Source organism: Misgurnus anguillicaudatus, chromosome 12, assembly GCF_027580225.2.
Source record: "Misgurnus anguillicaudatus chromosome 12, ASM2758022v2, whole genome shotgun sequence".
NCBI lineage: Eukaryota > Metazoa > Chordata > Actinopteri > Cypriniformes > Cobitidae > Misgurnus > Misgurnus anguillicaudatus.
In genome coordinates this window covers 25,961,425-25,974,081 of record NC_073348.2, presented here as the reverse complement: position 1 = coordinate 25,974,081, position 12,657 = coordinate 25,961,425, and the positions used below count along the sequence as shown (strand labels likewise).

Genomic DNA, 12,657 nt, shown 5'->3' with positions numbered 1-12,657 from the left:
TCATGAGGTCTGTGTGAATTTGCACTTTTTTGTGTTGCACACACAAACTAGACTGTGTTGCCTATAGAGTGAATTTAGTTGCATGGCATGATGCCTCAATTCTAATAGTTGCTAGTTCAGCAAAACTAAAACCAAATACAATCGTATTCTGTGGCTAATAGCAAGATATTAGCAAGAGTGTGAGGCTAATATAAATAGCCTATTTCCTACTGTCACGTCACTCACGTTGTCACTCTTAGAAATCGGCATACCTTTATCTTTTGCCCGTTTCTCCTCATCTTCTTTTCCTGAACCGGGCAACTGAGATGGCTACTTTGGTCTTTTAATTTGATCCATGATGATGAAGATGAAGACTCGACATTATTAACTTTGCATTACATTTTGCCAACAACAACGTCCGTTTTACCCGTCAATCAACCGGAGTCACGTGACGTGAGTCACGTAAGTTAGATGACTCTACAGAATTTTTTTCACATAACCCAATTGATAACATGTTCGTAGGTATATGGGTCTATGTTAATTTTAGGAATGAAAAATACAATTTACTTGGAAGCAGACGCAGCAGTTTGTGTTGTGTGGCCTCTGGCCTGGGATCAGTCAATCCCTTGCTCACCCTCCTTAAGGCGAGCGAGGGACTTGCAGTCGCAAGTTGATTCCCCGCCCCCCTCACCCGTGCCTCTTCTGACACGCACACAACTGTGTTTCTCAGCACTAACTTGACATGGAAATGGTTTTGATATAATTTTTTTTTTTTAGGGCGCTCGTGCGCCCTCACATAGATTGCGCCCTGGGCGTTTGCCCACATTGCCCATAGCAAAAACCGGCCCTGGCTTTCAGGCTCAAGTTAATCAAATCTAAATTAATTTACAGTGGCTTTACATGCTTTTTTATTCATAACTTGAGTATAGAGTAAAGCATTTAGTTTGAGCCAAGGTTTAGAGTTACATGTCTGACTTTGGTTACTTCTGTGATGCTATATTTGGTTAGTAGCTTGTCTCTCACTTCTGTGATGTTGGTATTTTTGGTTAGTAGCTGGTCTCTCTCAGTCAGTAAAAGAACACACAGCAGCAAGCAATATACTAATCTACAATTTGACTCATTCCCCGCCAGCCATTTTTTTAAAAAGTTGCCCCCCAGCATTTTTTGTGATTTTCATAAGTTTCACAAAATGCCTTTCAGGAGAATGTTCTTCTTAAAATATATAAATGTCACATATTAACTTGTTTAACTCTGCGGACCCTGTACAGGGTCAAAATGACCACATATGCATTCTGCAGATATGCATCACTTTGACATATATTTTATGATGAGTATAAAAGAAAACAAACACTGAGGCATACACACAAACATATGTTACACATCAATGTTATCATTGTTTTTATTCTGTAGAAACCAGTACTTTATTATACTTTATTTTAATGCAACTGTGGCACTCACAAGATGTCAAATGCAGCTTTGTTGGGCTGTGTTATAAAGGAAATGCTATTGGGTATTTGAGAAAAGGGGGAGGGCATTCTCAATAGTTCTGCACTGACTTCCTGTTTCAGTTAATATGACGTCGCCACATCAAATAATGCTGCACGTTGCAAGGCACTTCAGTAGGCCTTTTCAACCCTTAAAGGATGTTTAAAATACCCTGAATAAACATGTATTGCATATAATAGTGTTTTATGTTTTGTTCTTCTCACAGATCCATTTCATTGAATTAGTACACTGATAATCAAACCATCCTGATGAAGTTGATGCAACACAGTTCTCATTTATTTTGCCATCAGGTTGTGGTGTCACCCAGAATCTGAAACAAAAGATCATCATTAGATCTTCAGTGTTGTTTCTGTGTGATATGATACTGACTCTGAAAATCATGTATTGGATAATAATCCGTTAAATTTAGTGATTTCTCACCCAGTGGTCAGTGTCATGCCATCAACCCATTTCCATCTGCCCTCAACTTCAATGTCAGTCAAACCAATCCAGTATCTCGCTGTACCAAGTATCTTCTTAATAAAATCCTGAGAAATTGAAACAGTAGCACATTTATACCTTCTCTCACACAGAACACCCCTGTTCAAACATGTTAACTTATTAAAGTGTGTTTAAGGTGCAGATCTTACGAAAAAGATGCCTGATATGTTGAATGTGTTACTTCATGATCATTAGTTTTAATTTAGTACCAATATTAAGAGGTCCTCAGATTCAGATACATGATCTGCATCACTGTAGCTACATTCACACAGTCAGTGTTTGGGGTTTATTACTGTGATGAGCAAGGCGGGCGAGAGCCGTGGGAGCGGTGCGAAACTGGTGATGCGATTGTTAATGAGCATAACATGTGAGGCACACCAGTCTCTTATCCCACGGCCACGGAGGAGTCTGGAAAGTATGAATGTAGGAACGATGACGGTGGAGGACAAGAGAGGACCAGGCCTGGATATTGTTTTATAGTGTTTTTGTAATGTGTTTGATGTTTGGCATTTACTTTTGTTTTGTTATTAAATTGTGTTTTTAAATGTTTTCAAGATGACCATGAATATCACCTGCAAACATAGTGACTGTAACTTAGGGCGCAATCACAAACAATCACATACCCAGAGTATGGTTGTCCGCTGCTTACTCACACTACACTTTATGATCTGTACCCAAGTACGCTAAAGTCTTAAAGGTCATGTTCGTCCTGATCCCATTTTTCAAACTTTAGTTAGTGTAAAATGATAAAGCTCAAAGTTCACTGCCAGGTGATATATTTTCTTTAACAGAAGTTCTCTTCTTTTTAATATGAGTATTTCATATATGTTTTAAACCTATATATTCATATATCCAGAGGATCTATATATGTGATATTAATATATTGCATATATATGTAACATATATGCCAAGATCGGTTTCGATATAGGGACATATATGTCATATATTACATTTCCGTATGGGTATAGCATAAATAATACCTGCAAAATGATAAAGCTCAAAGTTCACTGCCAGGCGATATATTTTCTTTAACAGAAGTTCTCTTTCAAAGCCTACAGCGAATGGCCGGTTAAGACTACAGCCCTCTACTTTCCGATTGAATGACGTTAATAAAACAGTTTTTGACTAAACTCCACCCACAGGAATACGTCAGTTGCCAGCTTTGGCTCAAACGGCTCTGCTAAGTGTAAACACAATCAAAGCTTCAAACACACAGAAAGAGTGGGACCTTTAAAATTTGTGAGTATTTTGAAGAAAACGTCTCGGTTATGGATGTAACCCTCGTTCCCTGAAGGAGGGAACGGAGATGTCACGTCGTGACCGAAGAATTGGGAACTCGCTTAGAGAGACCAATCTGCTTCGTATACTACTAAAACGCCAATGAACTTGGCATTGAGATATTTGCATAATGCTGGCGCCGCCCCGCCAGGTGCGTATATAAGGCGCACGTGCAAATAGGGAAATCAGCTTCTGTTCGCTGAGAAAGCCGGAAGGTGACCGGCCTAAACAGCAGGTGGCAGCACCTGTGGCGACGGGACGTGACGTCTCCGTTCCCTCCTTCAGGGAACGAGGGTTACATCCGTAACCGAGACGTTCCCTTTCAGTCGGTCACTACGATGTCACGTCATGACCGACGAATTGGGAATCCCTACCAAAACGCCACTGAGGGCTGACCTCTTCCAGTGTCTGCGTAAAGCCCTCCGGTTCCACTTAAGGATAAGGAGAATTAGGTTTTAAGGCAGAAGGCCGGGCACTAGATGTTCCTTTAACCCACAGTAGTGCCAGCGACTGGGAAGCGCCCTATCTGAGCGGTATAGGGACGCTGCGGAAGCCACCGCCCCGTTAAGGGCTATTGGTGGGCGAAAGTCAACCGTAGTTGAGGTCTAAATGACAGCCGTGGCTGTGTAAGCAAAGCAGTGCTCTGCTAAGGGAAACGTGGGCTAGTAGGATCAACCCCACAGAATAATACTCACAAAGGAACCCGTTGGGACGCAATGTGGGGCCCAAGCCAAACAAGTAGGTTCGTAAGAATACAGCTAGTGAAAGGCTGACAGCCAATGCTCCGCAACAAAGGCTGTCAAGGCAGTGGAGAGAGCAAATCACACCATTACGCATTTTTGCTCTGTTAGCCTTCCATACTGAAAACTCAATTTGGAGCCTCAGTCGGAGGCTGCAAGCCGACTTGCGAGTCTGCTCTCCGTGCCCTCCCTGGTGAGGAAAAGAACACGAGAGGATACAGGCTCGATACGAACATTGTAAAATCTAATGAACGTATTAGGTGTCGCCCAACCAGCAGCTCTACAGATGTCTGTTAGCGAGAAACCACGAGCTAGAGCCCAAGATGAGGCAACACTCCAAGTGGAGTGCGCTCTCAAATTAAAGGGCAAGGAATGCCCTGCAAATTATAAACCAGGGCGATAGTATCAACTATCCAATGAGACATCCTCTGCTTAGTGACAGCTTTCCCTTTCTGCTGGCCACCATAACAAACAAAGAGCTGGTCTGAGGTCCTGAAGCTTTGTGTGCGGACCACGTAGAATCGCAGTGCGCGTACGGGGCACAACAAAGCCTCGGTTGGGTTTGCCTGCTCCAAAGGCAACGCTTGCAAGCTCACCACCTTATCTCTGAAGGGAGTGGTGGGAACTTTGGGCACGTAGCCTGGTCTGGGTCTTCAGTGAGGCAGCAGGACCAAACTAAAAGCACGAATCGTCAACAGAGAATGCATGTAAATCCCCTACTCTCTTCATGGAGGCCAATGCTAGCAGGGTCAGAGTTTTCATTGATAAAAAACTTCAGACTCGCAGACTGCAAAGGCTAAAATATGAGACCAGAAGGCTTCAGCACCATGGACAGGTCTCAGGAGTAAAGAGGGAGGGCGCGAGGGGTTTAGCCTACGAGCGCCTCTTAAAGTGTAATAATTAAATCATGCTGGCCAACTGATCTGCCGTAGATAAGTGAGTGATGAGCAGAAATAGCGGCGATATCAACTTTAATGGCGGAGGGACAGCCTACCATCTAACCCATGTTAAAGATATAAAAGCATAATGTTAAAGGCATTCTCTGGGTCCTCGCGTTGCGAAGAGCACCAGGTGACGAGAAGGTTTCATTAAGCGCGTAAGCCCGTCCTGTGGACGGTGCTCGAACCGCGTCGATGGTGTTAGATACCGCTTGCGATAAATCACCTAAACCTTGCGCGCGCTCAACGACCATACATGGATATCCACAGGTCGGGGCGCGAGTGCCAAATGTGCCCCTTCCTAAGAAAGAAAGTCCTTCCTCAGGGGAATCCGCCAGGGAGGGCTGTCGCGAGGAGCATTAACTATGAAACCCAATTCTTGGTCGTCCAGTACGGACGATTAATAAAAGGCTCTCCTCGTCCTGCCTGACTTTGCACAGTGTCTGCGCAATAAAGCTCACTGGAAGGAATGCGTATTTACGCACCCCCCGCGGCCAGCTGTGTGCCAACGCATCCACGCCGAGGCTGCCCTCGTTAGTGAATAAAATAGGCGACAGTGGGTATCGTCCGGCGACGCAAACAGATCTATCTACGCACAACCGAACTTCTTCCAAATTAGCTGGACCGTCTGGGGGTGGAGTCGCCATTCGCCGGGGGCGCAGCTCGGGAAGCGCGTACCGCTGTATTGAGCGATCCCGGGATGTAAATGGCACGAAGGGACCTCAGATGCTTCTGACTCCAAAGGAGGAGATGACGAGCGAGATGCGACAGGTGACGAGAGCGCAAAACCGCCTTAACGGTAAATAACGCAACAGTCGCAAAGTTATCGGTGTCGACAAATACATCCTTCCCTCGCATCTCCATAGCGGAGCGTACAAGTCCCAGATATACAGCGCACCGCTCGCGGCAGTTGGGGTGCTATGCACACCCCAGACTGCAAGCCCGTCATACGTGGCTGAACATCCCGTGCTTAGGGCATCGCATGCTACAGAATGCGAGGAGACCCCTCAGAGGCATATCTTGCTATCAGAAATGCTGGGTCTACTACGGGGAAATTTAAATGACACGCAGGTGTAGTGTTTACACAATGTATGCCGGTACGCCACGCTCTCCTCGAGACTCGATCGTAAAGCCAACGCTGAAGCGGTCTCATATGACGCAGCTCGAGCAGCGTCACAGCTGCAGCATGCTGTCATATGTCCAGGAGCTTCTGAAATTGTTTCAGAGGGACCGCGTACTTCCCTCGAATTAAACCGAGGCAAGTCAGAACTGACTAGTTGCGCGCTCTTGTAAAACACGCCAATTAGTTGATCGAGTCTAATTCCATACTGAGAAAAAGGATCCTCTGCACGGGGCAAAGTTGCTCTTTCCCAGTCGACCTGATGACTTAAACAAGCGAGATGCCGAAGCATTAAGTCTCTGTGTTCGCACACGTCTGCCAAGAACGGGCTATTATAAGTCAACGTAAATAAAGCAGAATGCGAACAACGCTCTCTCTCTGATATTTTAATGCCGTGACTAGCACTTTCATGGAGACACGGAGAGAGAGAGACAGCTCGAATGGTGTACTTAATATTAATATGCCCACCCCACGACGCAGAGCGAAAAAACGGTCTAAGGCGAGGGGAGATGGACACAAAAGTACACGTCTTACAGGTCTAAGGCTGCAAACCGATCTGAATATTGAAATACGAGCCTCGGCGTTATCATCCAAAAAAAGACCACCTCTGTAGAGCCGGGCGTAAATCAAATCGATCGTAACCCACCGCGTATTTTGGGTACTATGAGATAAAGGCTGGAAAACCCTATCATCATATCATCATCTCGGTAAGAGGGACCGGCTCGATAATCCTTCGCCAGCAGGACATCGACTTATGCACGCAGTACATGTGCATCGGACACTTTCACTATAGTGAAACGAAAGCCCGAAATTTTGGGGTTGTGCCGGTAATTGTATTTCGTAACCGAGGCGGATTGTGCGTAAAACCCAACGAAACGGGCTGGGAACTGAAGCCAAGCACCCAGGCACCGTACGAGGAGAATTAACGACACTACCGGTGTACCCGCGGCGGGGCAGCGAGGCGGGACAGGCGGGACTGCCGGTGCGTCTGCCGTGACAGCATAAGCATCTACAGTATGTGTGTGTGTGACACTGACCTGAGCCTGCTGAGGGAAACGGTCGTCCGGTCTCCTCAGCTGAGGACGCAGACTCCGAAGGGTTTGCTGGTGGTCCGGTCTCCTGAGTGGAGGGCTTGGACTCCTCAGAACACCCGCTGGCGATAGAGGAGAGGTAGGGTGAGCTGGTGTGTGCCCGCTCACGGCTCTCTCGATCCTCTGGAGACCTGGAGAGGGAAGAGGAATGCACTCTGTGTGTGGTTAGTGGGCACCGGCTAAACAGCCGGTGGAACATATGCAAACCAAGAATTTTCCACCCGACCCTCTATCGGGGGAAGGAGCGAATCACCGTCTCCTGAAGAGTGATCCTCTGCCAATCCAGGTCGCCCGCTTACTGGCCACTTAAACTCCCGATTTCACGGGAAGCGGCTAAGCAGGAGGGGCGAGCTGCTGACGACCGGTTCCCCGCGCTGCCGAGATGGGGTCCGAGGAGGGAAACGGAGGTGGTCGCCGCAGGATGCCGACGGCGAGAGGCAGACTGAGGAACCGGCGTGGTGGTTTTTACCAAGGGCAGCTCTCCTTCGCCGGGGCATGACCACAGAGATCGCCTCAGTCTGCGCAGCGGAGCTGTACGACTCCACGGCCTCGCCGAAGAGGCCGGTCTGTGAGACAGGAGCATTCAAGAAGTTGTTCTCGCCTGCGTCCGTCAGCCAGACACAGCCAAAGGTGGTGATCTTGAACCACTGTCGTGAACATCGCACGACTGAAGGTCGCGGCCTCCCTCGTAAATCCTTGGTGAACCCGTAGCAACGTTATTGCGTGCAGGGCTGAAGCCGCCTCTCCGCATGCCTGACGGACAGCGCCCGTAACCGGACGACTGTCTACAAACACGGGAGGGAAGGGTTGGGTGGTCCCTCCAGGAACGCAGCTGCATCGCAACCCCCCGCTCCACTGAAGGGTCCCTGCCCTTAGCGGCTCCATTGGTGAGGGAGGTGAGGGGTGAAAGCTGAAGCTGAACGGCCGGATGGCCGCAAACCACATAAGCTCTTCGTGCCGTCGGGAAGAAAGGCCCAGGAACAGAGGACCGAGAGGCCCGAGCAGCTCCGAAATACCAATCACGTGGGCGGTACGGTTCGGGCGGAGAGGGGTTAACCTCTTCAACTCTACCGTTACCGCCGCTCGAGCGGGCACGGCCGCCATCTCCGGAACAACTCCACTTCGGAGGAAATTGGACACCCCTCTGATGCTGCAGAAGTGAACGGGACCAGAAGGAGGTCAAATGGATTCGGCAGACATCGTAGAACACGACTCTGCCGTCTCCACCGGAACCTCAACCGGCTGAGGATGAAAGGCCGGTAGGTGGAGGACGCATCCTCCGTCCTCCTCAGCGTAGTGATGCGAAGAGCGTCATGCGAGCGCTTGACAGTCGCACCATGGCGGTGTCAGCACTGCAAAGACGCGGACAGCATTCCCGTAGAAACGTCAGTCATCTCCGCAATCCAAGAGGGTTATGCTCTCACAGAGAGAACAAAAACTCTCCACGAGCGTAGCCTCAGAGTGCTTGATGCCCAAGCATGAAGACAGCGCTCGTGACCGTAACTGGAACCCTTATACCTCTCACATCCAAGATCGCACGGACGAAAAGCAATCCTGAAAAGGACGCCGATCTCCGAATATACGAGAGAGTGGCTGTCTTTAAAAAGACACAGAGCTCTCACGTATCACTCTTTTAGGGAAATCACTCTTTAGGTGCTCAGCTGATGATGCGCACAGGGAAAGGCAACGCACACACTAAACTCAAAACAAAAAATATGCAGAGCAGTGGAATACTGCGAGCGTCCGCTGTGTTAATACTGCTTGTCAATCAACTTCAGCAACCGTTCCCAGAAGAGCAGATAGTAGCTTCTCAGTCAGATAAAGCCGGCTTTCGAAGCGAAAAAGCTGATTTCCCTATTTGCACGTGCGCCTTATATACGCACCTGGCGGGGCGGCGCCAGCATTATGCAAATATCTCAATGCCAAGTTCATTGGCGTTTTAGTAGTATATGAAGCAGATTGGTCTCTCTAAGCGAGTTCCCAATTCGTCGGTCACGACGTGACGTCGTAGTGACCGACTGAAAGGGAACTGGAAAATATCTGCAATGGAGTTCATCGTAATTATACGTTGCATGATGTCAAACACACCTTTTGTTATTTGGGGTTGTTTTGGATGTGGTGATTTGTAGGGGTTCATCTCTCCAAGTCTTTTACTCACTTGTTCCTCTTTGTTGTTAATGATGATCAGATCTGCTCCTCTCTCTCTACAGTATCTTCTGCTCTCAGTCCAGTTTTTCAGCTTAGATGAAATGTAGTAGTAGTTGAACCGGTAATATTTCCAACCATCTGTTAACAAGCAAGTTATCAGCTTTGCAGTCCTTCACTAAATGTTACAAAAATATTTAACAATAGTTAATTACTTTATTTTAACATTTGTGTAGTTTGGTGTAGTTCAAGATGACCTTTTTCATTAAAACACTTCCACAGTTCTATGTTCTCTTGACCTAACTTTTCATTTAGCTTAATTAGGTTGCTATATTTGGTTAGTAGCTGGTTTTTCTCTTCAGTGATGTTGGTATATTTGGTTAGTAGCTGGTCTCTCTCTTCAGTGATGTTGGTATATTTGGTTAGTAGCTGGTCTCTGTCTTCAGTGATGTTGGTATATTTGGTTAGTAGCTGGTCTATCTCTTTATTGAGGTTTTTGTTCTTGATGTTAAGCTGTTGACTGTTTGTATAGATCAGGACACACAGCACTATGACTGCAGTCAGTAGAAGAACACACAGCAGCACCAAACACACTGTAACTGATCTGTAACTTCTCATCTTCACACACTCACTTCCTGAAGAGGAAAAGATGTTACATTTTACTATTCTGAAATTTTCTTCATTAGAAACAAGATAAATAGAGAGTATCTATAACTTAACAAAGAAAGGAATGCCATTACCTGTATGCTGCAGTGGTTGTGGTTTGTTTGTATCTTTCCTGATGTTGTGAACTCTCACAGAATTTATGTTTTCATAAACATCCATGACCATATTCTAAGACCCAGACTTGATCATGTTGTCATCTTAGAAATTTCTAATCTTACAGAAATACGATAAAGTGGTGCAGTCAAACACTGAACTATGATAATGGTAAATGCTCTTCCTGTGTTGTTTTTAACGGTTGGTTGGCTGCTCAACTTTTACTCTAATTTTTGAACAGATAAACAAAACTGATCTGCGGTTAGTGTGTAAAATCATGTGACCTTTGAATACAATATCTCTTTAATGCTGTTTAGTTACAATAAGTTCTTCCATCACCATGAAAATGCTTTACAATAGATTTATAAACTTATCCAGGTTCTGTTTGTGATTAAATCTACTGAAATATAATAAACATTGTAAATAGTATAGTAAAGAAATATCGCTTAAGTAGGAGTGTGATATAGCTCTATTAGCATGCCTGCGATTAGGCCAGCCATCACAGCCATGTTGATATAGAACCATATCAGTATGAGAGCGATATTGGATTTATACAACAATTCGATGGCACAAGTGTGTAAATCAAAAACAACAACAGAGTGTCTTTTTTGTGCGGACCTACTTCCGCCACACACTTGAAGGCCAGGATGACAGGTAACCCTTTCAGCCGTTTGCTTTGAATGTCATAGCTAACTCGTCCACCGTGAGTTTTGCCTCTAATGTGTCTAAACACACATGGCCTCATTTATGAAACACGGGCACAACGATTTTATGAGTAAATCGTTCACACAGTCGTCCTGACGTAAATTTTCCAGATTCAGGAAAATGTTTGTATCTTCGAAATGTTAGTTGGTATAAAACAACCTGATCTCATGAATTTCCGTGTAATAGTCACGGAATATTTTGCGTATATTTCCGTGTCATTGTCACAGATCTCCGCATTTTTCCATGTCCGTACCACAGACTTTATTTTTTTTGTGTCAGTTTCACGTATTGATTACTCAATTGTTTTTCCTATTTTCTTACCATTGTCGCTTGGGTTTGGGGTTAGAACGACTCTCTAAAATGACATAAAATGACTTTCTTACACAAACCCAACTCTAAACCTAACGCCAGCTGACAATTGTTTAAAAATCTGAAAAAAAAGTATAAACCAATAGTTACCAATGGTAACCCAAGGGACAATGGCTTAAAAATAGGAAAAACAACTGAGTAAGAGAGAGGCACAGAAAAGAGCTGACATGGAAAAGAAAGTGCGTGACAATGACAGGGATAAATTAGCAAAATATTCCGTGATTATAACACATAAATTTGTGAGATCATGTTGTATAAAAAATTTACACCTGCTCCCCACCTTGTGTAAATGTTGCATAAAACATTCAGATTTCTGTATTTTTATACAAACTGATGACACTGCATTTTGACGACCCATGTACTGTATCATAATGACATTTAGCAAATTATTTTGCCCTGATTTTATTCATTTTTATTCTTTAACTTTGGGTAAAACGGCACTTTCCTTTTTTACACAGCTGTCCAATCATGGTAGGGGATGTGCTGGACAAATGCTACATTGACCAACCATCATACTTGTACAACTCAACAATGGTTTATATTACTGGGTACTACATTTTTATATTCAGTAAAATTCCTTATAAAAAGATACTAGTAACATATACCTGCCGTGGATTTTCCAAATCACAGCAACAAATGGGTCTCTGGAATAACGTTGCAGTGCTTTTAAAGCACTCTCTAGTGCCACATGCTGGTCGTTTTCAGAAGAGCCCAAGTATGATTTTAGTTTAGAATTTGTATTTTAAAAATATTTGTATATATGAAGGAAAGGTTTGGGGAATGTTTTTGACTGTTTTAACTCTTTAGAAATTCTGCCCTGGCCAAGATGGCCGTTCCTGAAATCCCTTGTCTCACTAACCAGGGCAAGATGGAACCTAGATAGAAAGAGAAAGAAAAGAGTGGCTCTTTCTCTTTCTATCCAGGGTTACAGTCACCACCGGCTCCACCATGGTTCCCAGTTCCGTCCTGGTCCATGCCTCCACCGCCGCCACCATGGTCTCCAGTTCCACCCTGGTTCCTGTCTCCACTGGCGCCACCATAGTCTCCGTATCCACCCTGGTCTCTACCTCCACCGACTCCTCCCTGGTCTCTGTCTTGGCCCTTGTGTCCGCCTTGGCTTCCTGCTCCACCGGCACCATTTTGGCGTCCTCCTCCCCCATGTCTCATGCCCTCTGCTACTTCACAGACCTGGCCCACCGTCCCTCCCTCATAACGTATTTGCTCCACCACCCACCTGTACACTTTTTTTCCTGTAGGAGCATCTGGAAACCGCTCCTTGGGGGGGCACTGTCATGATGTTCTATGTTCCCCCTGTTCAGGACTCTTATTTCTAAGTCCTTTTTTTTGTTCCATTGTTTTTGTGTTCCCCTTATGTTTTCCTTGCCATTTCTGTTGCTCTGCCCCCTTGTTTATCACAATATACACTCATTGCCTACAGGATTTCTTTTTTCTTGAGTGTAAGAAAAGACATTTGAGGCACACATACTGTAACTACAAACACATGTTTAATTATAACAAATGACAAAATCAATTACAGAATAAATATA

General features: G+C 45.3%; 1 protein-coding gene across 1 annotated transcript; it reads right to left on the bottom strand.

Moving 5' to 3' along the window:
- Nucleotides 1-1,668: 1,668 nt before the first annotated feature.
- Nucleotides 1,669-12,270, bottom strand: LOC129446292 (uncharacterized). The gene is made up of 6 exons (XM_073873702.1): nucleotides 12,040-12,270; nucleotides 10,018-10,111; nucleotides 9,654-9,912; nucleotides 9,291-9,432; nucleotides 1,906-2,012; nucleotides 1,669-1,795 (listed from the first exon to the last, which is right to left on the bottom strand). The coding sequence occupies exons 1-6, from the start codon at nucleotides 12,268-12,270 to the stop codon at nucleotides 1,669-1,671; spliced, it is 960 nt and encodes a 319-aa protein (XP_073729803.1).
- Between the last annotated feature and the right edge of the window lie 387 nt (nucleotides 12,271-12,657).